Source organism: Etheostoma spectabile, chromosome 21, assembly GCF_008692095.1.
Source record: "Etheostoma spectabile isolate EspeVRDwgs_2016 chromosome 21, UIUC_Espe_1.0, whole genome shotgun sequence".
Lineage (NCBI taxonomy): Eukaryota > Metazoa > Chordata > Actinopteri > Perciformes > Percidae > Etheostoma > Etheostoma spectabile.
In genome coordinates, this window is record NC_045753.1 from 14,083,021 (window position 1) to 14,109,203 (window position 26,183).

General features: G+C 40.0%; 3 protein-coding genes and 1 non-coding gene across 15 annotated transcripts; 3 read left to right on the forward strand and 1 right to left on the reverse strand.

Moving 5' to 3' along the window:
* The first annotated feature begins 262 nt into the window (after nucleotides 1–262).
* On the forward strand, nucleotides 263–3,696 carry srsf2a (serine and arginine rich splicing factor 2a). Of its 8 annotated transcripts, none has more exons than XR_004327347.1 (4): nucleotides 263–869; nucleotides 1,378–2,366; nucleotides 2,629–2,721; nucleotides 3,215–3,696. XR_004327347.1 is itself a non-coding variant. In XM_032503237.1 (3 exons), the coding sequence occupies exons 1-2, from the start codon at nucleotides 508–510 to the stop codon at nucleotides 1,679–1,681; spliced, it is 666 nt and encodes a 221-aa protein (XP_032359128.1). In that variant the 5' UTR covers nucleotides 263–507; the 3' UTR covers nucleotides 1,682–1,705; nucleotides 2,059–3,696. The 8 variants fall into 8 exon arrangements, 2 of the variants coding, with proteins under 2 accessions (XP_032359128.1, XP_032359127.1); XR_004327349.1 differs by having other exon boundaries at nucleotides 1,378–2,277; XR_004327351.1 differs by having other exon boundaries at nucleotides 1,378–1,705; nucleotides 2,059–2,277; nucleotides 2,629–3,696.
* Nucleotides 3,697–5,565: 1,869 nt separating this feature from the next.
* mxra7 (matrix-remodelling associated 7) lies at nucleotides 5,566–11,327 on the forward strand. Of its 4 annotated transcripts, none has more exons than XM_032503232.1 (5): nucleotides 5,567–6,051; nucleotides 7,680–7,923; nucleotides 8,019–8,127; nucleotides 8,932–8,989; nucleotides 10,937–11,327. In XM_032503232.1, the coding sequence occupies exons 1-4, from the start codon at nucleotides 5,776–5,778 to the stop codon at nucleotides 8,963–8,965; spliced, it is 663 nt and encodes a 220-aa protein (XP_032359123.1). In that variant the 5' UTR covers nucleotides 5,567–5,775; the 3' UTR covers nucleotides 8,966–8,989; nucleotides 10,937–11,327. The 4 variants fall into 4 exon arrangements, with proteins under 4 accessions (XP_032359122.1, XP_032359123.1, XP_032359124.1 ...); XM_032503233.1 differs by lacking the exon at nucleotides 8,932–8,989 and having other exon boundaries at nucleotides 7,680–7,790; nucleotides 7,890–7,923; nucleotides 10,937–11,169; XM_032503231.1 differs by lacking the exons at nucleotides 8,932–8,989; nucleotides 10,937–11,327 and adding an exon at nucleotides 8,222–8,305 and having other exon boundaries at nucleotides 5,566–6,051; nucleotides 8,019–8,181.
* A 3,949-nt stretch (nucleotides 11,328–15,276) lies between these two features.
* LOC116671746 (alpha-N-acetylgalactosaminide alpha-2,6-sialyltransferase 1) lies at nucleotides 15,277–21,619 on the reverse strand. Of its 2 annotated transcripts, none has more exons than XM_032503207.1 (9): nucleotides 21,458–21,619; nucleotides 21,018–21,237; nucleotides 20,573–20,735; nucleotides 19,382–19,544; nucleotides 16,996–17,134; nucleotides 16,797–16,900; nucleotides 16,231–16,314; nucleotides 16,002–16,101; nucleotides 15,277–15,743 (listed from the first exon to the last, which is right to left on the reverse strand). In XM_032503207.1, the coding sequence occupies exons 1-9, from the start codon at nucleotides 21,556–21,558 to the stop codon at nucleotides 15,534–15,536; spliced, it is 1,284 nt and encodes a 427-aa protein (XP_032359098.1). In that variant the 5' UTR covers nucleotides 21,559–21,619; the 3' UTR covers nucleotides 15,277–15,533. The 2 variants fall into 2 exon arrangements, with proteins under 2 accessions (XP_032359098.1, XP_032359099.1); XM_032503208.1 differs by having other exon boundaries at nucleotides 21,018–21,190; nucleotides 21,458–21,574.
* A 3,329-nt stretch (nucleotides 21,620–24,948) lies between these two features.
* Nucleotides 24,949–25,062, forward strand: LOC116671840 (U5 spliceosomal RNA). The gene has a single exon (XR_004327390.1). It is a non-coding gene; the product is annotated as a U5 spliceosomal RNA (small nuclear RNA).
* The last annotated feature ends 1,121 nt before the right edge of the window (nucleotides 25,063–26,183 follow it).

Sequence of the window (26,183 nt, forward strand, 5' to 3'; positions counted from 1 at the left end):
ATAAAAAGCATGTTTTCGCAAAAAGTAGGGCCACAGCAAGCAAACTGTTGAAAGTTGTACAACGACCCAGGGATCATAGCAGCAATGCTTGGTGTTGATCAACTAACCAACAAAAAAACAGTTAACTCATACCAAGTATATAGTATGATCTTTTCAATAAAACAAAACGGGGGTGGGGGCTGTGCAATATGGCTGTTAAGCGACTCCCTGTCGATAGAGGGCAGCGTGTAACGGTTTAGGTGGCGGAAGATGAACAGTTGAGTAGCCAATCGGAGGAGGCCAACACAGGCGCAAAGAAAGAGGAAAAGGAAGCTTAGTTGCCGCCATTTCACGTGAAAGCAGCGCGGCAGGGATGACGACTAGTGCAAAACAATTAAAAACAACAGCCGGAATTTGAACCAAATTCGCCAATTGAAGATTTATACACTAACAGTAACAGTTTACTTAACAATAGGGCTTGACTAATTCCGACCTAACAGTCCGGCTGTCTTGCTAGGAGACGAAAGAATGAGCTACGGAAGGGCGCCGCCAGACGTTGAGGGTATGACCTCCCTGAAAGTGGACAACCTGACTTACCGAACTTCGCCGGAGACTCTGCGCCGAGTTTTTGAGAAGTACGGCCGTGTGGGAGATGTGTATATCCCCCGAGACAGGTACACCAAAGAGAGCCGCGGGTTCGCCTTTGTGCGGTTCCTCGACAAGCGCGACGCCGAGGACGCCATGGACGCTATGGACGGAGCGCTGCTTGACGGTCGGGAGCTTCGGGTGCAGATGGCCCGCTACGGACGACCTCCGGACTCCATGTACAGCAGGAGAGGTGCTCCGCCACGCCGATACGGTGGCGGGTACGGCGGACGCCGAAGCAGGAGGTAAATGCTGGTGTGATTAGGTTGTAGGAGCTGTGGAACTCGTTTTGTTTTGCAATAGCAAACCAGCGCGGGGTAGAAACTAACTTACAACTTAATTTTAACTAGTCCGGCTTGTTTTTTTTATACATTATTTTGTAACTTAAACCTTTATTAAATTGTATCAACATTCTTAGTTCAACTGTGCAATGTGAGTTATCATGTAATTATTCTGAATTGCATTATGCTTATGTGCTAATATAATACAATAGGTTATGTCTGCAAATAAGGATTTTTTTCATTATCTAGTAACGTTAACCCACAGATTTTTTTTGTTTAATCATTTAGAATGATCAAGTGTCTAGAGTTATTGTTTTTGCTTTACATTGCAGCTACTTTTTTCTTTTTCTTCGTTTAAAGTTGATTATCCATTACGATACTGTTCATTAAGATACTTTAAGATTACATATGTCAGTTTCTCTCTTCTTTTGGTTTGCTCTGGCTGTTAAAGTGCTTCTCTCTGTTACCACAGCCGTTCAGGAAGCCCTCGTCGCCGCAGACGTAGCCGCAGCCGCTCCAGGAGCAGAAGCCGTTCCCGATCTAGGAGCCACCACCACTACAGCCGCTCCAGATCTCACTCTGAGTCAAGGTCCAGGTCCAAGTCTAAATCCAAGTCCAGGACCCCCAGACGGAGCAAGACAAAGTCTCCCTCCAGGTCTCGGTCCTCCAAGTCAAGGAGTCGAACCCCGCCTTCCAACAGAGGTTCCAAATCCAGGTCCCGCTCCAAATCCAAGAGTAGGCCTAAATCTCCAGAGGACAACGAGGCAATGACTTAATCCAGACATGGACACAACATGACGGTATTCATGAGAAAGGGTTGATTTTATTATTTGCTTCAAATATATCTGAGATGGCTACCTGTCATCACTTGGGTTATTATTCTGCAGGCTTGGTGCTATGTAACAGTCATTTGCACACAAGCAACAAAGTCTGCAGAATCCTGTATGTTTTAATTAAAATAAGATTGGGACTGATGTACTCAACAGTCCTAGTTCTGTGTGTCCTTTACTTTGCGTGTACGTTCAGCAAATCCAAAGCACACACAGACATGAGATTTGGGTTAATGTGACCTAAAATATATTTTAAAATGGGAATGTATGGGAAGGTTCTTCACTCAAAACGTTCACCTAAATGTGGAATTCTTTCCTCCAAGCTGCTGAGTCCTGTTTGCAAAGAGAGGAGGAGGAGGAGGAGATGGGGGTGTGGCAGTGTGAGAGCAGTTAGTGTGTGACCCGCCCATGTGACCTGCCTGTTGCTGAGAGCGATGGCAGTTGCTAAGAAGCAGGTCACCAAGGCAACGGTGGTTGCTATGGAGCAGGTCGTCATGGCGGTGGTTCGGGCTGTCAGTTGGTGTATGAGGTGGTGTGGTGAGGTACGTTCACGGGATTCAAAGGCAGATGCACTGAGCACTGTTCCCACCGGTACCTGTGGTTTCCTCCGCCTCTCACAAAGGGAACCGAGGTTTGTTTTTCACATTCGCCCGAGTGTAAGAGTCTTGTTAGAGCTAGTTTTTGGGGGGAGGGGGGTGAAATGTGAAGATTACTAGGAATGTTAGGTATAATACATGAAAACGGATACAAAGAAAAAAAAAATGCAGTTTGATAAATCTTAGTTTCAGGGGAAAGAAGATCAGACCAGTACTGTATTTAAATATCCAGGTCAGTTGCAGGAGTTACGTCATTTTGGTTTGCTCTTCTTAATTCTGATCTGTCTTTCTTTCCAGATCTCACGTGATTGAGCCTTTGCTGAGGACATAAGGAAGAGTCTCACATTGAGCAAGTGGACTCCACTATTACCACTGAATGCAGACTGAAAGGTTATTGGAGTTTGGTCTAAAATGTTTTAAATTTGACTTAAGTTTAAACAAATTCTGTGACTTTGATGTGATCATTGTTTGTAAAGTTAAGCTTTTTGAAAAGAATTTAAGATTTTTTTTTTCCTCAATTAAATTGGGTTTTTTTGTATTTTGATTACACGTGTACTTATTTTTTTCTTTAAATTACCATAGATTTATTTTAATAAAATCCCTTGTTTAACACTTTCTAGATGGATGTGAGTTTTATTTGCAGGGTGTCATGTTGGATGTTCAAAGCCTTGAAAGCTATGTTATACCACTCTTTTTTTTTCTCTGTTTAGTGACATTAAAAAAACAAAAACAAAAAAAAAACAATATTGCTATGCCACTTCATTTGTAATTTGCTAATCCAGCAGGATACATTTTCTTTTCTGTCAAATCTCTATTTTCTGTCTGGTTAAAGTTGCTTTCCTATGACTCTAACCCTCTTTCTTGTGTATCTTTTGTGCACTAGGCGCAGTTGTGTAGCAGTTGAATAATGCTGGTTAGCTGTTAAGATGCGGTGCAGTGCGGTGGTGACATGGTGTGGCGTGTTGCGGTGCTGAGTGCCCGGCGCTGTTCCGGGGCTCGACCCTCCGCTGCCGTTTGCTGGTTTGTAAGCTCACAGGTGTGGCAGATCATCCATCCTCTCCTGTCTTGTGACCTCTCCTACCCTCCATGTGCTGTACAGATTATTTCCTCCTTTCTTTTTCTCTGTATTCTCCCTCTTCTTTGTCCCCCCCCTCTGTGGTTTATCCACTTTTGAAAACTGGTTTAGCTTGCTTTTTTGAAATTGGGTCCAGTGTGACTCGTAGTGAAGGGTTTAAAGGGCAGTCCAGGCTGCCTAATGAATGATCTTTTTTTTTTTTTTTTGTATTTCATTCATCTGTGAACGTCTCAAATGTCTTGTAATTGCTTTAGATGAATGTTAATAAACATCTTTGTTGTTCAAGTCAAGTTTCAAATGTTTTTTTTGTATGCACAACAATTGGTGGCAGTGAAATTGTTCTCGGACTCCCTCCAACAATGCTTTTACGTGATGTGTAACAGAAAAAACGTGCAGTAATACTGACATGACTTATTTTTCTAAATGTGCCATTATGCTACATTATAGCATGTATCGTCAACAGCCCCTTGTGGCTGATGTTTGGTAAACGTTTATAGCTTTGTTAAGTCTGAAAGTGTTATATTTTGGATTTAGAAATTGCTCACAAAGTAATACATTTGTGGAAAAATCATGGTGCAATCAAAACGTAGAGCCTCATGGTCAGGTGATTTGGCCTGTCAATGTTGATTTTTTTTTAAGTGGGAATTTCCACATTCCATATTGAATCTGGGGTCTTGGTGCTATTGCCTAATCTAGCCAGTAATAAGTATAAATGTGTTTTTTGTATTGTGATATAAACTAGACTGTCACATTGGCCAACGAGCTGTGTTTAAAACAAGGCGGTTTTTGTTCTATGTAAGAGTGAAGTCTGACATCATGTACGACTGCTACACAAGTCATTTCCTCAGTTTGTTGAATGGACAATCAGACGGCAAGATCCATTTAGTAGTCCTGGAGCTTTCAATCACCACATATCTTCCTCAGCAGATGGAAGTGTTGCATTCAAAAATCATCAGTGGAGCTTGTTAGAGCGAGGCTGCAAGATAACACGCCAAGTAGCATGTATGTTTAGGCTACGCCCGCTGTATACAGCGCAAACACACGGATAGCTTGGCTTCAAGGTCCATGGCATGACAGTTTTACTTGAGGAGGTTTTTTAACATTTATATACGTTCCCCCAGCCTGCCTGTTGTCCCCCAGTGACTAGAAGTGGCGTTAGGTATAAACCGAGCCCTGGGTATCCTGCTCTGCCTTTTTGAAAATGGAAGCTCAGATGGGCTGATCTGGAATCTTGTTGCTTATGAGGTCATAAGGGGAAAGGTAACCTCCCCTTTTTCTGCCCGCCCAGAGAATTTGGCCCACCCATAAGAGCGCAACATCATGGCTTTCAAACAAGCAAAGTGGACTCAACAATGGTAGGAAAGCTCATTGTGGGACTGGCTCTAGTGGCTGTAATTCTGCACCAAGGCTGAATTTTGGGAAAGAGACTTCAGATACGGTATTAGGGGACCACTAAGGTCTATATAAAAGCATCCGAAGAGCACCATGTCATGGGACCTTTAAGAAAGTTGGCGTGCACTGTATATATGAAAAGTCATGATCCCATGTTGGTCAGAGCTGAAAAGAAGACAAGGTCGGGCTAAAAAATACATTGTATATAGTATTTTCATGGTATACAGTTAATATTCTTATTTGCTGCACAGCAATAAAAATAAGAATCATAAGTAGGCTACTACAACAGTCATAAAAAAAGTAGGCTACAATAAAAAAAAAATATAGCCTATAAAAATACAATGCTTTTAAAAAGAAGAGAGCTGTACAGCTTTTGAAACAACTGGTGTGTAAAATGTTGACCAAAGAATGTGCAAATACCACATTAATGTTAACTATATTACTCTTGACATAATTGGACAAAGCTGTAGACAGCTTTGTGGCTCTCGGTGTGTGTGTGCTGGTGCAGACTGACTGGAAGGTGCGTCCTCGGTGAGAACACCTCACTCCTGCACCGACTGTTGCAAACCCTGCTTGACTTTAATAAGCTGCACCCAGTACACGGGAAGTGTCACAAACCATTACAGTCTCCCGTTCTGTACGGTGCACTCACCTCAGAAGGGATTAAAGGCAAAAGTAGAGAGCTGAGCACGTTGCAACGTTCCGTGCCAGCCCACCTGATTCGCCCGGCGGTGTGGGGTTATAAGCGCCGGGAGGCGGGGGGCGGGGCCGGAGGATGTGACGTCCTGGTCGTAGAGGAGCTTGTAGGCGACCATATCCCGTCAGGCTGCTGGTTAACGTTGATGTTTGGTGAGGCTTATTACAAGCTGCGGGGATGGCCAACTGTGTGTGAATGCAGCCGCCTCAGGTGAACAGAGAGCGGGATAAAGACAGTCACAATACAGGCCTAAACGCATCCTCCACCGAGCTCCACAAATATGGATCTAACTTTTGTATTATCAGCTGTTATCTTCACTCTTCTCGCGATTGTGGTCGCAACGTCGCTTTTTAGCGGCTCGTCGCCTACAGTCGACTTTGCAAGTTATTTCGGAAACAGAGGAGACGGCGCAGCCGGGGGATTAGATCAGCCGAAGCAGAATGGCTATTTACCGGACAAGAAGAAGAAGAAGAAGGAGGAGGAGGAGGAGGACGACTGGTGCGAGATCAGCGGGAGCACGCATGATCACTGGGATGTGGTGAAATCTGTGCTTTCAGTAAGTAGGCTAGTCTCTAATCGGCCTGTCATGGGAAAGCTCTGCTTGTTTGTTTTGTTTAGCATTTTATTGTTATTCTCTATTAATCTGTTTTCCTCCCAGTCAGATGCAGTTTACAAGTTCAGTCAGAGGTGGAGGAAGCACTCAAATCCTCTGGTCCCAAGTAGCAATAACGAAAAAGAAACTAAACAAAAGCTGCATTCGCCTATAACTTGTATTGGCTGCAGTGTGATGTAATCAAGTATTACAAGCAAAAGAAAGTGACTGGAAACGATGGAAGATATTTAATGGAAAACTTGAATATGCACACTAAAATACTCAAGAGAAGTAGCCTTCATATTGTATTTAAGCAGATCCTTAAGTCAAAGTAGCAATACCACATTACAGTGCTTAATTACAAGTAAAAATACTGCAGTAAGAAGTGTTATTAATAAGATTTACTTAACAATTGAAAGTAATAATTGTGCTGTAGGCTATTGCTTTATTACATTATTGGTGTACACTAATGCATTAATATGTAAGCAGAGTTAATGTAATGTAACATTGTACCAGGTCCAGATGAAGCTGCTCGTTTTACAGACTGCAGTAGTTTATGCATTCTACTTTATAATCATAGGTTTTGAATGTCTGACGCTTCTGTGTTTAGTTGATTAATTGATAAGTCCATGGACAGGAAATTAATCAGCTAGAATTTGGATAATAGTTAAAGTGTTGTTTGTATTTTGTTTCAAATTTTTTTCTTACTGTTCATTAATCATCTGGTTTTGGAGTGTTGATCATAAGAAAGAAGACATTTGAAGATGTCACTAGGATATGCTATAATTTTGTAATCCAAAGATTAGTCAGTTAATCAAGATAATAATCAGATTTTTTAATAAAGATAATAATTAGCTGCAGCCATGTTTAGGTCAAATCAATGTATTAAACTAGGCTACAAATTACAGCATATCCCTGTAACATTTGGTGGAGTAGAAGTAAGAAATAGCATAAAATGTAAAAACCCAGTACACAGCACAATATTCATGTGGCTAAATGTGGTTGATTTCCACCTCTGCAGACATTTCTTAGCAGACAACATCCCACCCATCTGTGTGTTGCTGTGCACAAAAATAAAGGGCACTGGGGGAAGAGAGGGAAACAAGTAGGAGGACTACAACAACAGGAACTGTCCGTAACTGTGTTTTGTTGTGTCTTTTAGCCTATATTGGTATCAATAAATGGAAAGAAGCAACATGACTTTACTCCAACACCTCTCTGGTATCTGTCAGGACCCTTCCCGGTCTGTTTTTAGCATTTAAAATGCCTGATGAGGATATCTGGATGTAGAGCGGTCAAAGCAGGACAGGGAGAAAGATGTCAAATCAGCACCCAAGGGAGCAAAGTATGAAACGATAACCTGACACCTGCGCCAATTGTAGGCCAAATCAGCATCCAGAAGAAAGGAGGAACACAGGTAACACGAGGAGTGATTTGTTTGGCGTTAAATATCTGTATAGCAGTTTCAAATCTGGGCCGGCCTACAAGGACGTACACATATTTCAGACTTAAATAAATATATTAATTGCTTAAGATGTACGGGGAAAATTCTCATTTGATGCCCCTCACCTGATCCCTTAATTCTCTGACAGGAGGAGGCACATCCCCACCCTCACACTGAAGAACTGGCAACACCAGTTGAGCACTCCTCCACATCCAGCCTGTGCGTCCCCAGGCCTGGATGTAGGCATATGAGCTTAGAGGTAGACTCGTCCTCCAGGGCCTCGTCGGGGGCGAGCCGTAGGTCATTCATTGGGCTCTCTGATAAGGAGCTCCTAAAGTGTGCTTTCTCATACCCCCAGAGTGAAGGAGCCACAGAGAGCCCGGGGATCAACGGTGAGTCCTTTTGAAATATATACCACTTTTGTTTTGTTTTGTCAAAATAAAGGGTCAGTGCAGATTTCTTATCAAAGTTTATTCTTTTTCATCAGATACAGAGGAACCAAATGCAAACGATTCCTTGAAGTACGTCCCTGGAAAGGCACGATCCCACCACTTGCAAATGATGATGTCGGCAGAGGAGCTGGAGGAGGAGCAGAGGTCAGTGAAAACTACAAATATGGGGGCCGTTTTCTGACAAGGCACTCTTCATAAATTAGAACCAGTTTGATTAGATTCAACTTTTATTGTCCAAAGTGTTTGTAAGCTGTTAATAAGAACAATTAATTTGGTAAAATCCCTTGACCCTTCTAATAGCTAAGAGGTCTTCCTGATGAATTAATAAACTAAAGACAACCTGGCAACCCAAAAGTTGTTCTTATTACTAGCTTATGACTGATCTAAAAAGCATTTTTGAATAATGTATTACCGTTAATAAAGTCATGAAAAGGGTGCCATATGAAAAAGTACCCAAATATGTCTCATACAAATGAGTAAATTAACATAATTAGACACCTTTACTCTGTTTTCCAAAAACACTCCAAAACAGAACAAAAATGCCGAGGAAAAATACATTTGCCAAAGTTTTACTGAAAGCCTAATAGATAATGTTTTCGTTCAACATTTACATAAAGTTCCCTGGTTTCCACGTAGCAGTGCTTCCCTCAGTCTAGTATTGACTCGATTTCTTCAGCCCTCTAATCTCCCCTACGCTGTCTTCACGTGTTTGTGTGTTGTTGGTGGTTCACGCCACATTTAGGTGCTTTATCAGCCCTCCTTTTTAGGCTAGACTGAGTAAGGCGAGATTGAGTCTCTGCCAGGCATTAGCTGAAGGATGAATGACATGAGACTTAAAGATTTAAAGAAACCACACGACGCGTTTGGTGGCTGCTGGGAAAAAAAATAGAAAACAGAGGAGCGCTCACAGACATAATGTATCTGCATTCCCTGCTCTTATCATTGCAGGATACACTCCAACACAGACTTTAACTGTCTGTAAGCCTGAAAAAGGAGCAAATATGTGGTAAAGTATGAGTTATTCTCACCCGTTTATCGCAGGGGAGTCACTTTCTGGCCATTGTGTGAAAAACTATAATGCCAAATTTTCAGGCTTATTTGCATTCTCTGTTTGCAGTGATTTTTTTGTTGATGGCCTCATCAGTTCTTTTTCCTCAAGTGGCCATGAAGCGGCTGACACATCCCACCTCCCCACCTCCCACCGCCCCTTTATTCTACATTATTCTGCGTGTGATTCTCCGGTGTCACAGCAGGTGTTGATTGTGTGTCCAGTTGTCACCTCTGACAGAGGAGTGTTAGTTAATCCTCTCAGGACTCTCCTCTGTTCTGCCACAAGGAGGACTCAGTGTAACGCAACACTGGGACTGGGACGGCAGTCGCTTCCAAAACTATTCAGTCACACTGGAATAGAGAGGTTGAGGGTAAAATCGGACATTTGTGCTTTGATAAGAGAAACACGTCTTGTAATATGGGATTTCAGGAGGACAGACAACTCGGGGAATGTTCATGTCAGAGTATTCCAATAGCAGCACTGATAGAGGACCTGTTTGCCTTTGTATTCAATGTGTTTAATGTAAATGTGCTGTATTTATATTACAGTCTTAACAACTGCTCAAAGCGCTGTTACATCTACAGGAAACATTCACCATTCACACACATTCATACAGTGTGGCTGGGGCTGCCGTACAAGGTGCCACCTGCTCATCAGATAAACACTCACACACATTCACACTCCGATGCGCAGCACCGGGGGCAACTCGGGGTTCAGTGTCTTGCCCAAGGACACTTCGACAATGACTGCAGGGGCATGAAAGTTTTTAAATACTGAAAAGAACCACCAACCTTCCGATTGGCAGGCAACCTCTCTACCACTGAGTCACAGGGGCGGCTGTTAATGTGGCTTGTAATGGGCCAATAATTACAAATGAAAGTTTTTAAATACTGAAAAGAACTTCTCACTCAAATCAGGTTATATGAGGGTGTTGTAGCCTATCTTTACCAGCATTCCTTGCTGTATGATGTGTTTTTGTTTTTCACCACAGGTGTGAATGATTCACTTTTACTTGTCAAGTAAGGTTAGATAGGTTAGATAAGCACTTATTGATCCCCAAAAGGGCTATTCAGTTGTTGCAGGAGCACAAAAAACAGAAATAAATATAGATAAATAAACATATATTAGTTTTATAAAACCAAGATGTATTTGATGCAAAAATATAAACCATACAAAGAAAATTTAAAGACAAAAAGGGGGGGGGGGTAGGCTACTGTTTGTGGAGAAGTTGCCAACGTAAAATGTCTTTGTCAAAAAGGAGAAAAATGGGCGTACTGTTTGTTTGTTAGTTTTTGCAAGAAATTATTCCATTTTTTTCAGTCTTTCTTCAGAGTTGAATGGGACCAGTGTTCTTGGTGTGTTACTTAGTGAGTTTTGGAGGTGCTGGAAGACTGGAAATATGTTGTAACTGTTGGACAGAGCCAGGGTAGCTATTTCCAGTCTTTATGCAGAGCTAAGTGGCTAAATGGCTGCTGGTAGTAGCTCAGTAGCTTTTCATCTGACTCTCTGCCAGAAAGCGATAAAGCCTGTATCCCAAAATGTGAAACTATTTCTTTAAATTCTCTATTGTATTATATTTACTTATTTGGTTCATCCTTGTATATTGGATATGTACCTTCTTAGTTTATCTTTTGACATTTTTAAACATACCTGTCTTTTTTTATAATTGGAATAGCTTTCCATTACAGGAGCTCATTTACCCTAACGGACGCTGGGAGGAGCTCTGATTTGTGGGTTGTTTTTTTTTCAGCTTTATTCACATATATTTACGTTACAGGTGCGTTTTTTTATTACGAATTTTACCTGATGAGTATTGTTAAGTTTGTACAAAAGATAACAGTCTACAGGATTTTTGGGGTTCTTTTAACATTCAATATTTCTTTGATATATTTGTCTTCCCAGGGTGCAACGTGAGCAGCTGGCAGCCATCTTCCAGCTGCTGAAAGACAACCAGGAGACGTTTGGGGAGGTGTCCGAGGGAGAAATGGAGGAGCAGCTCAGACTCTACTCCATCTGAGACGCCTCTTTTGTGTTTTTAGGATCCTCCCTTTTAAAGGCGCTCTTTTAACACGTGAACGCTAAAGGACTACTCCAGTGCACCAAATATTTCAATAAACTTGTTCGCAGTATTCAACTCAAGCTGTGCAGTCCACTCAACAACCACTATCATTTGTGTTTTCATATGACGTACTTTGTTTTACTATGTTGTTATATTTTTGTAGCATCCACCTGTCAGCACATGAAGAATAAAGCAAAACAGCATTTTATAGCTACCCATAAGTAAAAGGGATAAAGTAATTTTTGTTCTATTAGTTTTGCGTTATAATCAAATAAACAAATATTTATTAATTTCTTGCATTACTTTTTTAAATACAATATTCTGTAACCGGTGCACACGGGTTCCAAAATTAGCACCATATTACTGGCAAAATGCTGGTGAAATATGCAAGTGGCTGGTAGATTTGATTCACTCACCAGCCAAAAAAACCTTGGTAATCTATTGCTGGTAAAATTTGAACATTCATTAGCCATTTGGCTGGTGGACAAACATTTTTTTATTTTGAACTCTGGGTACAAATCCTGTGAAGTTGTTTTTGTATATCTTCCCCTCTGGTGTTTCTCTTTGCTGCTTGGGATCTCAGTTTGCTTTGTACTTTTTCTTTCATCATGGGGCCAATAAGGTAAGTAGCAGTTAGTCTAGAAAGACTCTAGGGAAAGAAGGGAACTTATCTATTTTTAGATATTATAATATATATATTTTTTCATTAATACATTTCTAATCCTGTTAAATTGTCTTCAAAGAAATGCGTATCAGCACATTTCCAGGTATGGCTTTTTCCATTTAAGTCATTTTAAAGTGTATCTTGCTAATTCTTGTATGGTGCATCTTTTGCTCTTTGTCAAATTTCCACATCAGCTGGACTACTTTCTCGACTCCGCCCCCTGTTGTGTTTACACATACAGCAAAAAAAGCTGATTCCACAAAAACGAAGCTAAAAACTGATCAGATGAGCCGTTCTACCCTTGGCGCTGTGGTTGAGACTCCCATGCCTGTCCTTTCCAAAGCCTCCTTCAAGAAGCTTCCTCAGTGGGATTTTGATGATGTTTATAACCAGGATGTTCCACCCAGACAGACAGTAAGCATGTTCTGACAAGATGGGGCAGGAATATCATGAATGTGTTAACTTTGTGTGAGTGGGTTACTTGCACAGCCACGTGTTTGTGTGTCTTTGGTGTGACCCCCCGTGGAATTTGAAGAACCAAAGATGTGAAAGACAATAATCCTTTGATCAAATGAAACAAAGGAGACGGGATCGCCCTAAACAAGTCATGCCACTGTATAATATCAACCTTTATGTAAACTAAACATTCCATTTTAAGCCATAAATATTAAAGCTCAGACCACAGTCAGAAATAAAGTACTGATTGATATACAGTATATAATCAGGTTTTTTTTTATCATATCACTTTGTTAATTAAATGGGTTTAGTTTAGTAATTCCCCAATTCGTAGCAAAACACTGTACACTATACGTCATTGTGAATAGAGTTGTCTCACAAATAATCTTTGTCTGTGCTTTCTTCTTGTAAAATGCTGTACAGTTTTAAGTTTTTCAGTACACAAATTAAACAGTTTAATAAACGAATGTCACACTCGTCAATAGGTCACCGGTTGTCGTGGCTTCGTTTTAAGGGAAAAAAGGTTGATCCTGGGCAATGTGTTTGGAAGAATTTGGTAATCTACATTCAAACGTGCCATTGGTTTTTGTCCCCCCCCCCCCTCCCCCCCATGCACCATCAGAGACATCACACACTAAAGCAGAAGGAAGCAGCAACTTTTTCACTAAGCATGTTTTCATTTTGATGGAATGCAGTTGATGTTAGCAGTATCTGTAGCTACTAAAATAGCCTTGTGTAACATTGCATAATCTAGTGATGTCACAGTAAACAACACCCATACTGTGTGTGGCCTTATTTCTAAATGTAGCTCAGCGTAAATTCTTTCAGGAAGACCTGACATTGAATCATTGCTCTCTTCCTAAATCGAATCAGCAGTTGGTGGCATTCACCTTCCTGCTAAACCAATCAGAATCGTCCACACCTTTAACTTTTTTATTCAGTTGTATCATTTGCTACCTGCTTTATATTTAACAGGGAACGCTACAACTTACAAGTAGGTTTGATGGTTCCGGACTGAAATACATCAACAACTCTTAGAATAACCCACAATCTGGTACAGACATTCCTGGATCCCAGAAGATGAAACCTGGCGACTTCTTAGATGATCTCCTGACCTTTTAACAAAATCAGCAATTTTCAACATTTGTGGTTTTAAGTGAAATACCTCAACTTAAAGTATTGCATGGATTGCAGCACAGACATTATTGTCCCCCTCAGGATGATTTGTAATAACTGTATTCGTCCCTTAACTTGTGTTCAATCCAGAAACAAATGGTACTGTGTGTGTTCGGCTCTGTCATTGACAACCTTCCGTATTTACCTTGATTCTGTGAAAATGATGTGCTTACATGTTCTCTGTATCATCTGCAGAGGCAGATGGGTCTAGCTATAGCGTATCTGCCTCTAAACAAAAAAAAAAAGGTAAGTCTCTGCACTGTTTTGATCTGGAGATATTGAATATGACATAGAAATTTGATATAAATGTGCTTGATGTCTTAAACCAAGGGGATTAAATCATAATCCATTAAGACCACGACTAGTTTTATGTTATTTTGAATAAAGTGCACCACCTGCTGGATTTATTAAAGCAGTGACTACAAAGGTAGAGTATGCGACATCTGCTCGGATAGTAACAACAATGGATGTGATATAATGTGTGTTGGCTTTAAGTGAGAGCGCCAAAACAGATGAGACAATGCTCTAACAATTCAGAGCAATTTCATTTTATATGCATTTCTCTGTTGATGCGGGTCTGTTTGTGGTTGAAACCTTTAAACAAGAGAACAACATTTTTTCAAAAGCAAATATCTTGACAGAAATTGTCTGTGATTGTTATTATATCAAACAATAATAAATAAAGCTTACAGGACACACACCACACACAGCTGGAAATCAACAATATATTTTTTTTTTTAAAGAAGGAACCTATTATCTCCTGTTAAAAAAATATCAAACATTTTGGGAAATAGGCTTATTCGCTTTCTTATTTGAGCTTTAGATTAGAAGATACCACTTTCCGGTAAACATAAAGTTACGACCAGCAGCTGGTTAGCTTAGCTTAGCACGCAGACTGGAAGCAGGGGGAAACAGCTAGCCCGGCTTCGTCCAAACAAAATCCGGCCACAAGCTCTTCTCAAGCTCACTGGGCCTAAAAATCTGAAAATCTATAACAACGCATATTTCCAAAGCTAATATTTGCACGTTGAATCACAGTAAGTAAGTACAAAGATGGTGAGGTAAAAAGTGCAATATTTCCTTCTGAACTGCAGTGAAGTATAAAGTAATTTCTGAGGTAAACTTTTTCAGCACTCGTGCCATTTGGTCAAACATAAAGTTAACGGCGTTGTTTTTTTCCCCACATTTTTACTTCTCAACATAGATGGGCTTCTGGGCGGATTTATTGTAAGATTTGTGAGTGTGTGGTGGATAAAAAAGAACGAGAGAAAAAAAACTACCTTTCAACTGTGCGGAATTAGCTTTAGATACAGCTATCATAACATGAGACATTGAAATATATATATCTGGTTTATGGTATATTTTTACGGTAATCACGACAACAACAGTACGCAGTTAGCTTACATGCTAACATTGACATTACAAATTAGAAATGGCTTTGTGTTTTTAACTTGTCCACAGCGTGAATCTCATATATGCTAACGTAACTTGTGTGAGGGCGTTTCAGTGTTCTTAATCCGCAAAATAAATACAGATCATTTTTCACTAACTGTAAGAACTGATTTTGTGTAGTCTAGGTTAGCATATTACCCGGAATTACTGTTAGCTAGAGCCGACAGATTTAAGGTTAACTCTAAAAGGTTAGTGGTTTTTTTTCCCAAAATAATGCAAAGGTCTCTAATTTATCATGACATCATGGCAGTGAGATTTATACCCCACTGATGCGCGCATCCTTGATTGTTTGTGAACACTAAACAATCTATTATCTACTAACATTACAGCATTTACTATTTATATAATAGATCATTTATACCCTAAGGGATGTCCTACTTTTTATTCAATGTCTGGCAATTTCTTGCAATTTATCACTGTATATTTGGCACTTTTATTGTTATTTTGACATTTCTGAGAAAAAATTACTAAAACTAACTAATACAGTCCTATACAAAAGCCCCTCTACCTTCATAATTTATAATAAACTTCACCTTGTGTACAGTGAGGTGTTCTCGGTAACCCCATATCAAATGGGGCCAAATGAATATTGAATTATCTAGGATTGTCTTGTCTCGCAGGATTTTTAAACAATACAAATTTAAAACAAAATGACCTACATTCTTGATGCCATTACTTCCATTTTCAGTGTATCAGTGTTGCTTTGGTTTTTTTGTCCCTGCTTCGGACTCGGATCTTTGATATAGCTTAATTATGTTGGTGTCATGTAGTGTTTTCCACATGTTTTTCTCCAGCATATAGTCATGGTTGGCGTAGAGAATGACAGGGGTTTTAATATTTTTCTCAAAGTAGTAAGTTGAGTATTTGTTGTAGTCCTCAGTCATGAATCCATATGCATTTACCTGAGAACAATAAAAACAGAGAACAGGGACTAAATGATTTGTTAAAAGAACGGTTTGAAATTTTGAGAAATAAGCTCATTGATATTCTTGCCAAGAGTTGAATGAGATCGATACTACTCTCATGTGTATTTGGAAAATTGGAAGCTACAGCCAGCATATGCTTAGCTTATCTTAGCTTGGCATAAATACTGGAAACCAGGGAAAAAAAACTCACTAACAGTATCTATAGACGGCATGTGGACACGTTTAATAACTTACAGTGTCGCAGGTATGCAGAGCCAGGAAGAGAGTGAATGCCCCATTGGATGGTCTGATTATTGCCCAGTATGAAGAATTCAGATTAGGAGAATGTAAGAACCTGTGGGCAATGAACAGTGTTAAGTGAACATACTGTACATTAAAAAGTCCTTCTACAAATAAAGTTATCACTGTAAATATAAACCATTAAAAGTCAAATATTTTAGTATGAATGTAAGCAAAGGTTGACCTGTTTCGAACGTATCTGAGGAAATCCTGGTGCAGTACATAGAAGCGGGTCTCATTGTACTGCCCGGCATAGTACGTCCATGGCCTACAGGGTTAAAACACATGACAGAATAACGCAAAGCTAGCGTTCTTGTCTGTACAATGCAGTTAATTCTCTCTGCTGGAAGTTGAGGCAAAATTGGAGCAGGAAAGCACCTCAAGTTACATTTTTCTATGACAATGAGTTTTGCTTCTAGATTTCTAGATTAAATTACCCTTTTTTTGAAAGGGAGTTTGGTGACTTTCTGCCTGAGCCACAATGGAGCGTATGGTGTATATTGTGAGTGTTTAACATGACTTGTTACATGTACTAACTGATGCCTGATTGCCTTCTTTCACTAATTTAGCAACTTGTAAGTAAAATAACTTTCAAAATAAATGTATAATTGAATCAGATACCGTTTCCATAAACATGGTGACCTGGCGACACATCTTCAGTCCAATATGTTCCAGCACTAGATACACTGTGTTTTGTGTTTGTGTGTTTATGTTACCCTCTTCTAAGTTGTGATAAGAGTTGGTATTCACCTCTTGTTTTTATATGGGCCATCAGCGATTCTTTCCCGTTTGAGAAGACCCTCGAGCCAATTGAAATCCCTCATCCCCTCAGGAACCATCACGTATTTTATACCCTGTCAAAGAGAATAACAAAGAGGATAACAGATAAGTGTGTATGTGTGGGGTATGAAGCATTTTGATATTACAAATAACATACAAGATTGAGTACCTCATCATGAGGGACAGTAGTGAATCCAAACTTCTTGAAGAAATACAGCGAAGATGTGATGGAGTGAGCCGTGTGAATGTACACCGATGTTCTGTTTCCTACGTCTTCCTCGTAACCTTTGGTGACTGCACCGTTCATCCTGCATACACATCCAAATGTAAGCGTGGCCTTTGTAAATTAAATTAAACAATAAAGCAAAAGCAAAGCAGTGGCAACAAAGTCTCAGGTCCAAAGGTATCTTTTATGTGTTAAAAATATATGTACAGATGAATTGGCACCCTAGATTAGGTCCCTAGATTCCCTCATCATCCAACCAAATGGGAAATGGCAATCATCACATCTGTCCCTAAGAATCCCTGTCCACAGGAAAATAATGATTCTAGACCTATTGCTCTAACCTCTGTTGTGTTTAAGTGTATGGATAAGCTCATAGTGAGCACCTACGGCTGGATGTAGGCCCACAGCTAGATCCCTTCCAGTTCACGTACACAAACCAGAGAGGCACCGATGATGCTATTAACAGTATAGTGCACCTAGTGACAAAACACCTGGAGAATCCTAGGGCCTATGGACAGTTGTTGGCAGTGTTATAATACTCAAGACCGGTGTTAAGACCAATTTTTATAGGTCTCGTCTTTGAATCGACTGTATTTTTACTCGACCTTGTCTTGATCTCGGATGAAGAGGATTCAGGATTTTATTCTATTTTAAAACCGGTCACGACAACTGCAGGGATTTCGCTAAATTGCCTGTGCATTGTCTGATTTAGCCCTATGTGTTAAAAATTGCAAATGCAAGCAGTAACTTGACTCATAGCTACTTTGAAATGTGTTACCGTAAAGCTGTCACAAATCTGGTCTTGGTCTTGACTCAGTCTCAACCCCTCAAAGTCTTGGTCTTGTCTCGGTCTCTATACACTCTGGTCTTGGTGATGACTTGGTCTCAGTTTAGATTTCCGTTCAGCCTTTAACACTCTACTGCCTCATATTCTCCTGAGTACACTCATGTAAGGTAAAGTCTGTACATATTAAACAAACAATATACAATGTTATTTAGTTAGCTTTAGAGATGCTTGGATTTTGTAAACTTTGGATCCTGTTTCCAGTCTTTGTGCTGAGCTGAGGTAAGCAGCTGCTGGTGGTAGCTTAATTCTTTGCATACACACATAAAAGTGGCATTAATTACCTCATCTCCCTGCAAGAAAGTGAAAAAAGCATAATCCTCAAAATGTCAAACTATATAACAATAATATGGCTACAAATAAGATCCAATTTCCAACAGCTAATTGTTTTTATGAGTTTGATATTAAAGCCTGCAGGACTTTTAATGGTGGAGCTTAAAATAAATAATCCTAGTGCAGACTGGTAGGACGTTTTCAGCCACAAACATGCAGCAAATTCAGAAATTGTTTAAAACAATATCCTAGTGTAGCATTTACCTCAATCAACTAAAACATGCTGTCCACTTACATTCTTCTTGAAAAAAGCTTGAGAAGGATCTATCCCTAGACTCAAGGTTGTAAATGCTGCCAAATAAGCCTACAGTACACTATTGGTTTGAGGGTAAATCATATTTGCATTGACTTAAGCTTGAGGTTAAAGTCTTGCTCTGGTGATTAGTTAAGCAGTTTGATCAAGTGTTTAAAACACTGTTAATAGACTGTAGTAGTGGGAGCTACAGTACTTTGTATTTTGACATGTGTAAAAAAACATCTGTATGGGTAGAACTGGCTTTCATTAAATATGTGTTTGTTCACTTGATGTTAGAACAGCAGTTTAGGAAAGAAACATCCTGGTTGATGGTTAACTCCCAAGCTAAGCAATCTCAAAGCTGGAAACCATAATCTTGAAATCCACACTTGACATCCCTGACTGATCGCCCATACTCTTTGAAGTTTTAGAGTGGTTCGTTGTGTGTAAACAAACTACTGCTCAATGTCTCATCTCAGTGCACTTATAATAATAAGTACACTGACAAATAAAGCCAACGGTTTCAAATATTGGCTCATCACCAGTGTTTTAAAAACCTGGCAAATATTTGAGTTAACTGTAGAAGATGTGAAGCTTTTAGACAGACTGGTTTTGGTTTCGCCTCTCATCATGCACACATCATGGGATCCCTACCATGACTTGGGAAATGATTTAGTGCTGCTGACAGATGTAAAGAAGATACATAACTGACACAGGGATGTATGAATCTGGCTATCACCAGACCATGCCAGATTCAATAGATTTGAGATTGAGCATTGAGCTGCAGGGCGAAATCAAATCGCTGGCAGAGTGGTTTACCCAGTCTATGATCTTACATGAATTACATGTCAAATTGCTCAGAATACCCTGTTGCCCACCATTGGGATCCTAACAAACAAAATCAACGTGTCTCTTACCGAAAAACGTAATCGTGAGAATCGATCTCCTTCCCCATTTTAGAGCCATTGAGGATCCCTGCATTGCCCACCACAGCACAGTGCACACACCCATCACCGCCTGGCTTTGGAAGGAGCAGTGGCTCTTTTGGCTTGGGGATCAACTTTACTGAAGCCATCACATCTGAAAAAAAAAAAAATCAAATAATGTGTTTTAAAAGGCAAAACAGCAGACAACCAGAATACTTTCTGCAGTCAAATCTCACAAGCATGTTGCTAATTTTAATGTCTAGGTGGTTGCAATTGTGTTATACTTGAAGTAGCTTTAATTAATATATTTATAGTAGGCTAACAATTATTAAATGACGATGTGAAAGCGGACGCTTATGAACCTACAGAGAATTATAAACTGATTCTGCAGCTCATCATGGCTTTACGGAGCTTTATAGTGAGTGTCAGCTCATAGTTTAGATTTCCGGCTCCCAACTTTACAGTTTTGGTTCACTCTCACCGTGTTGCTTTCAGGAGGCAGCTGTTTTTAGCAAAATAGCTCTAAAACCTCTCTGCACACTACCTGCTCAGCAGCAAACTACAGAGAGACAAAGTGGGGAATTAGCTGGAGAACATAGTGGAGTATTTATCTTGTGGGGACCAGACATCCTTCTTAGTAGTCGGTGGAGACCAAAAACAGAGCTAAAAGAGAGTGAATATTGGACTGAAATTTCAGTTTCTGCCTTAAGCCCTATCTCCTAAAAATGACGTTTCAATACCACTAAACGGCTATCTCGTTTTAAGGGGAAACAAGTTGTCCTGTATTATGTTTGTTTTCAACATGTCACAAATATTATCTAACTACTACTAATTACTTTTTTAATCCAAATTCACATGGGAGGGATCAAAGAAACAAAGGATTTCTCCCAGGAGACCGCTGTTTGTGTCTCGTGACAAAGTGGCTTTAAAGACATTTTGAAAGGAGCAGACGTTTGGCAATAGCCAGCAGAAGGGAGTAACCAAAAGTCCACTATAAGTGCCATAAATGTTCATAGCAACACATACAGCAAATATTGAATATAGGCCTGCATTCTTGGCACACATCGGTCTCACACGGACACAGTGAACATTGTTGGGGGGAGCACGAGATTTAAGGTTTCCATTTTCAACTTTCTTGTAATTGAATTTCTTGTAATAATTTAAAACTTGAGAAGCACTTACCGTCATACTTGTACTCCATAAAACCAAAAGGATTGTTAAAATGTGAAAGCCGATTCCACTCGCTCATGTTGATACTGTCTTTGTACAGAAACAAACGTATGTTGGGGAGGAAAGCCTTCCTGAAGCTCTTCACCTCAGATTTTCGTAGAGACTGGGTACATGTCTGAGGATGTAGGATAAATTATGACATTAAAAAAAAAATGATTTTCACACTTGTTACCAGGGATTTAATAAAGAATTTCTTGCAGCTGAAGAAACAGCAGGCAAGAAGATTGGCAAAATGCCAAGGTAAAAAGGTAAATTTAAAAATACAATTACTGCAGTAATAACTTTTCAATGGAGGTCACACCAAAGACACACAAACACGTGGCTGTGCAAATAACCCACTCACACAAAGTTAATGCAGCAATGATATTCCTGCCCCATCTTGTCAGAACATGCTTACTGTCTGTCTGGGTGGAACATCCTGGTTATAAACATCATCAAAATCCCACTGAGGAAGCTTCTTGAAGGAGGCTTTGGAAAGGACAGGCATGGGAGTCTCAACCACAGCGCCAAGGGTAGAACGGCTCATCTGATCAGTTTTTAGCTTCGTTTTTGTGGAATCAGCTTTTTTTGCTGTATGTGTAAACACAACAGGGGGCGGAGTCGAGAAAGTAGTCCAGCTGATGTGGAAATTTGACAAAGAGCAAAAGATGCACCATACAAGAATTAGCAAGATACACTTTAAAATGACTTAAATGGAAAAAAAAGCCATACCTGGAAATGTGCTGATACGCATTTCTTGGGAGACAATTTAAGGATTAGAAACGTATTGAATAAAGTGTATCTAATAATAGTTCCCTTCTTTCCCCTGGGGGGGTTTCTAAACTAAATGCAACTTACCTGATGCTGCTTGATGATTGGCCCCATGATAAAAAAAAAAGTACAATGCAAACTGAGATCACAAGCAGCAAAGAGAAACAACTGGAGGTCTGAACCGCCATCCCTGAGACTGTGAACGGGGGCGTTTGCCGTTCAATTAAATACTGAGTAATAGTGAGTGTTTGCTTTCGCTATTTGAGTCCTTTGACGCCTTGTGATCAAACATTATTGGTGGGCAGGCTTACAGCAGAGTTTACCGACGCACACACATTATTTGTTGTTTTTTTTAACACAAGGGAGTGTTATCAATCTTATCACCTACTTTACCAGAAAAGTGTATTCGGGTACCTGATGAAAAAATAAAGTGATTCATAAAGTGAGACAAAATGTGATCGAGAGTTTGAAGGATTTTTTTCTTTCAGGCTCTCAGTAAGACTTTTTTTTGCGTGCAAGCACTTTGTAGTCATGTTTGGAGGTGTAAGAAGAAGGACGCACTGCGAGAGTCATGTTCTTAGGCTTCTCACACTGTGTCCTGAGCCCCGTTTTTAACCTGGCAGCAACATCCAATCTGAGTGATCCGATCCCAAGTGGACAACTCCACACGTGTAAAAACCTGAAAACACTCTCAGTGTGTAGATTTAGAAGAGTAAGATTTCCCTGAAAGTTATGGAAAGAAATAGCACCACCTGTTGACACATTAGAGCTACGACTACCAAGTGAGACAACGAACCCCCCATTCAGAGAGTGACAGCAATCATGTAGAATTTGATTTGCATATGACCACAGAGAAATTATTTGTCATATTCAAATCAAATTGCATATGAAAAATAATTTCTTTTCAGCCTGAGACTTCAGAAAATGAAAATAATGATTGAAGTTAAAAGGACCGTCGAATCAGTCAGATTCTCAGACTTTTTTATTTCAATTATTTAGGACTTTTTAAAATGTGTTTATGTTCTGTACTGACAAACTATTGCATAATAAAATACTGTGCATTAGTTTACCTTTTTTTCTTTCATTCTTTTTGAGTATTATTCCACTGTTTTGCTTGTTTCCCTTATTTATGTATTTATGTATGTATTTCATCAAGACATACAGTATTAGCTAATATCTAATAACATAAATTGTGGGGGATAATTGACTTAAATCAAACAATAATTAATTTAGCTAACAGGACACACACAACACACAGCTGGAAATCAACAATGATTGTTTTTTTAAAAGGGGAACCTATGGCCTTTTGTTAAAATGATAGTTCCACATTTTGGGAAATAGACTTATTCACTTTCCTACTGAGCGTTAGATGAGAAGATACCACTAAGCTACAGCTAGCAGCTGGTTAGCTTAGCTTAGCACAAAGAGAGCAAGAAGCTGTTGACTACATTTTTTTTGTACATGTGTTGGGCACACCTTTTTATTTTAGGTTAAAAAAAAAAAAGCGGACAAACAGACACATGTAAAACGCAGACACACAGAGACACACACACAAACAAACAACAGGCACTTCAACACCCACACACAACACACACCAACAACATTAATGCACCACACACTTTAATGCTGCAGGAAACTTGCTGAAGGACGTGACTTTCGTGAAAATGAAAACTGAGAGGAGTTGAAGCAGAAAGACATAAGATTCAAGATATTTATTTGTCATATGCAGAGATTTTACACCATGCTATGAAATTCTTAAGTTGCAACGTTTCCCACAATATAAAAATTTACACAATATACACACACAATATATTTAAAAGATTCAAGTATAAAATTGCATGCAGCAGAAAGGCATTAAAAGCATTATAAAAAGCATATGCATTAAACAAATGCAAACATTCACAGTGTAATGCAAACAGTCATAAGACATCATTGTTTCAGTTCTTCATCAGTCTATGTAGACTAGTTAGATATTGTTCTGATATAACAGTCTGTTGGTTCATGCTCTGGCCTCCGTTCACTGATCAAACAGATCCTGTTTGATTGCAGTTTCTCGTACATTTGAGTGGGTTTCTTGTGAATTTTGATTTGTTCATGCCATCTTCTGTGTAGAATGTAGGTTCATTCATGAAGGGCCGTTGACTGGGGGGGGGGGGCGTTGCTGGCTGCTGCAGCAGCACGGACCCGGCCCCGAAACTTTGATCTCAGGGGACATCATGGTGTTGTTGTTTTTATCATTTGTGACACGGTCAACACCCACACACATAACGCACACAAACAACACACTGACAGACAACAAACACACACACACACACAACACAAAAACACATTCAATACACACACGGACAGCACACACAAACAACACACAGACAGCACCCTAACATAAAACACACACAAACAACACACACAAACAACACACGGACGGACAACACCCCACACACAAACACATACAACACACACAAACAGCACATGGACAGAAAACACCCACAAAGACATACAAAAAACACATACAACATGGACAACACACACACAATTGTTTCAGTGATTTGAAATTATTCATAATTTTAGAGAGGACGTGTTGATGTTGACCTGATGTTAAGTTTGTCACACACAGATTGGCTGTGAACAGTTCAGAGTGTGGTGAATATAAACTACAGCCATCAGCTGGTTAGCTTAGCTTAGCACAAAAGCTGGAAGCAAGGGGAAACAGCTAGCCTGGCTCTGTCCAAACACATATGGTCCAAACAAAATCCGCTCTCAGCCAAGAAATAGTCTGGCACATAAACGGTGTAAAATGGCGAATTGTTGTTTTTACACTTTGTTTTTGTCAACAAAAGAGATACAACACATTCATTTGTGAGTTTCAGGGGTAGGCTATAGTAGGCGGATTTGGTAACTTTGGTCTACAGAGCCACGCTAGCTGTTTCCCTCTCAGTCTTCATGCTAAGCTAAGTCAGTGCTAAGTTAGGGCCCCACAGGCTGAATGTGACTCTTTCTGTATCTAATATCTGAATATATACAGTATGGTCATCAAAAGTGTGACCCTGCCCCATTTTTGCCACTATCTATTAAAACTGATTGATAAACGATACAGCTGAAATATGTCAGCGGTAACAAAAGGTAACAAAAACAAAAAAAGGTCACAGAATCAGACAGGTTACAGAATATGGCGTTACACCCATAGACAGTATACTATAAGAAGTGGGCAATGTGACGCCGTTGTTTCTGACGGAGATCAGTGAAGTCCATTTGAAGCCCTTTTCCGGTGAGGGCTGAGCGTTTTTTTTTAGTCTACATTGCAGTCACAAATGAAACTCAAACGTAAATGGCGTCATTCACTCCCATCATGCCTTGCGCAATAACGTGAAGACAGGATAAAAGTTTCGTTTCAGTTACCACAGTTAAACCACTTACAAAGTACAAGTAGCCTACGTTCATGAACGCAGCAGTGTATGTCCACAACGACTCTGTCTATTAATGCATACTACTGTATTAGGCTACTCTGGTGTTATTCACACCACTGGTGAGGCACGTGTCCCAAATCAACTGACCGGCGTCTTCTTCATGATGAAGTTAGATTACTCTGACTTCTCTTCAGATCGTATAAATCTTTCGCCTTTTACTAAAGATTTCCGTGGAGAGGATCAGTAAGAGTTATACTCAATTTTTTGATGCCCTGCTTAAGTGGGGCTTCCTGACTTGTTGAAAAGTAAGATTTCATATGAAGTTCATTTTATTATGTAAATACCTGCCAAACGATATTAAGAAACGTGCTCCTCGTCAGCAGCATGTCGTCTGCCTTATTATGTGATTTACATATATACACATCCATATTATGTTATGAGAACATACATCTAGAACAACATCTGTGTCTGTATAGATTTAATATTCAATACTTAATTGATAGTGCAGTCTGAGGGGTTCAGTGCATTGTTTCCATAAGGTGCTGGTGTAGAGTTGAGGAGAGTAGCTGGATGGTCCTGCAGTAGGTGCTGTTGATAGAGCGGTAATGTTTGGATTTAATGGATTTTAGTTGTGACCCTGATGGGAGAGTCACCAGCAAGGGGCTAGCAGGGTGTGTGGGGTCTTCAACCATTTTCAGTCCTGTGCTCTGACTGTGGGTTACGTACATTTCTAAAATAGAAGTGATTTCACAATTAACGATTCCTGAAGCTGTGCATGCAGTTTTGTGCAGCTGCCGAACCACACAGGTATGGAAAAAGTCTGCACACTTTCTATGGCAGCTCTGTAAAATTGCTGCAGAATAATTAGTCTCTGATGGGCTTTCTTATGATAGTAGTGCCGGTTGTCATCCCATTTCAGAATGGAGGACATTGTTGTACCCAGAAACTTAGCAGTCGCGTATCGGTACTGTTGAGTTTTTAAAAAGTTAAAATGTCTGAAGGAGCCAGGTTAGAAAATTATGCATACATCTGTCCCCATTTTCCCCCTCTTTTTAACATATGGAAAGGGGCTTCCTGCTATGAAACAAAAGGTGGTCTTCTGTCTCTTGTCCCCTGGGGTTTTAGTCTAGGCTGAGACAATACAATGTTGATTGGACTATGTTGATGGCAGAGTTTCACATTTGCACGACAGAACCATTTGCTCTGCTACCAAGGGGAGACCCCCGGAGGTGTAGAGGGCGGGTTCTGATTGGACAGCAAAGATGCACTCAATCTGCTGTCATGACAACAACGGACCAATGAGAAAGGATTTGAATGCACCAGGGGAAAAGGAACCGCCCCCCGGTGCAGCGCATAGAAGAGTGTGATCTTAGAAGTTTCTGGACTGCTTTCACGTGACTCCGTCAGGA

What these genes read in the sequence shown, in the direction of transcription:
- LOC116671746 (XM_032503207.1), bottom strand. Translation starts at nt 21,558, where the DNA reads ATGGCGGTTCAGACCTCCAGTTGTTTCTCTTTGCTGCTTGTGATCTCA. An exon ending in CTCAGATACGTTCGAAACAG is followed by an intron (nt 16,102 to 16,230) that starts GTCAACCTTTGC and finishes CATTGCCCACAG; the next exon opens with GTTCTTACATTCTCCTAATC. An exon ending in CTCTGCATACCTGCGACACT is followed by an intron (nt 15,744 to 16,001) that starts GTAAGTTATTAA and finishes TATTGTTCTCAG; the next exon opens with GTAAATGCATATGGATTCAT.
- mxra7 (XM_032503230.1), top strand. Translation starts at nt 5,776, where the DNA reads ATGGATCTAACTTTTGTATTATCAGCTGTTATCTTCACTCTTCTCGCG. An exon ending in TGGTGAAATCTGTGCTTTCA is followed by an intron (nt 6,052 to 7,679) that starts GTAAGTAGGCTA and finishes ATTCTCTGACAG; the next exon opens with GAGGAGGCACATCCCCACCC. An exon ending in GAGCTGGAGGAGGAGCAGAG is followed by an intron (nt 8,128 to 10,936) that starts GTCAGTGAAAAC and finishes TTGTCTTCCCAG; the next exon opens with GGTGCAACGTGAGCAGCTGG.
- srsf2a (XM_032503236.1), top strand. Translation starts at nt 508, where the DNA reads ATGAGCTACGGAAGGGCGCCGCCAGACGTTGAGGGTATGACCTCCCTG. An exon ending in GGCGGACGCCGAAGCAGGAG is followed by an intron (nt 870 to 1,377) that starts GTAAATGCTGGT and finishes CTGTTACCACAG; the next exon opens with CCGTTCAGGAAGCCCTCGTC.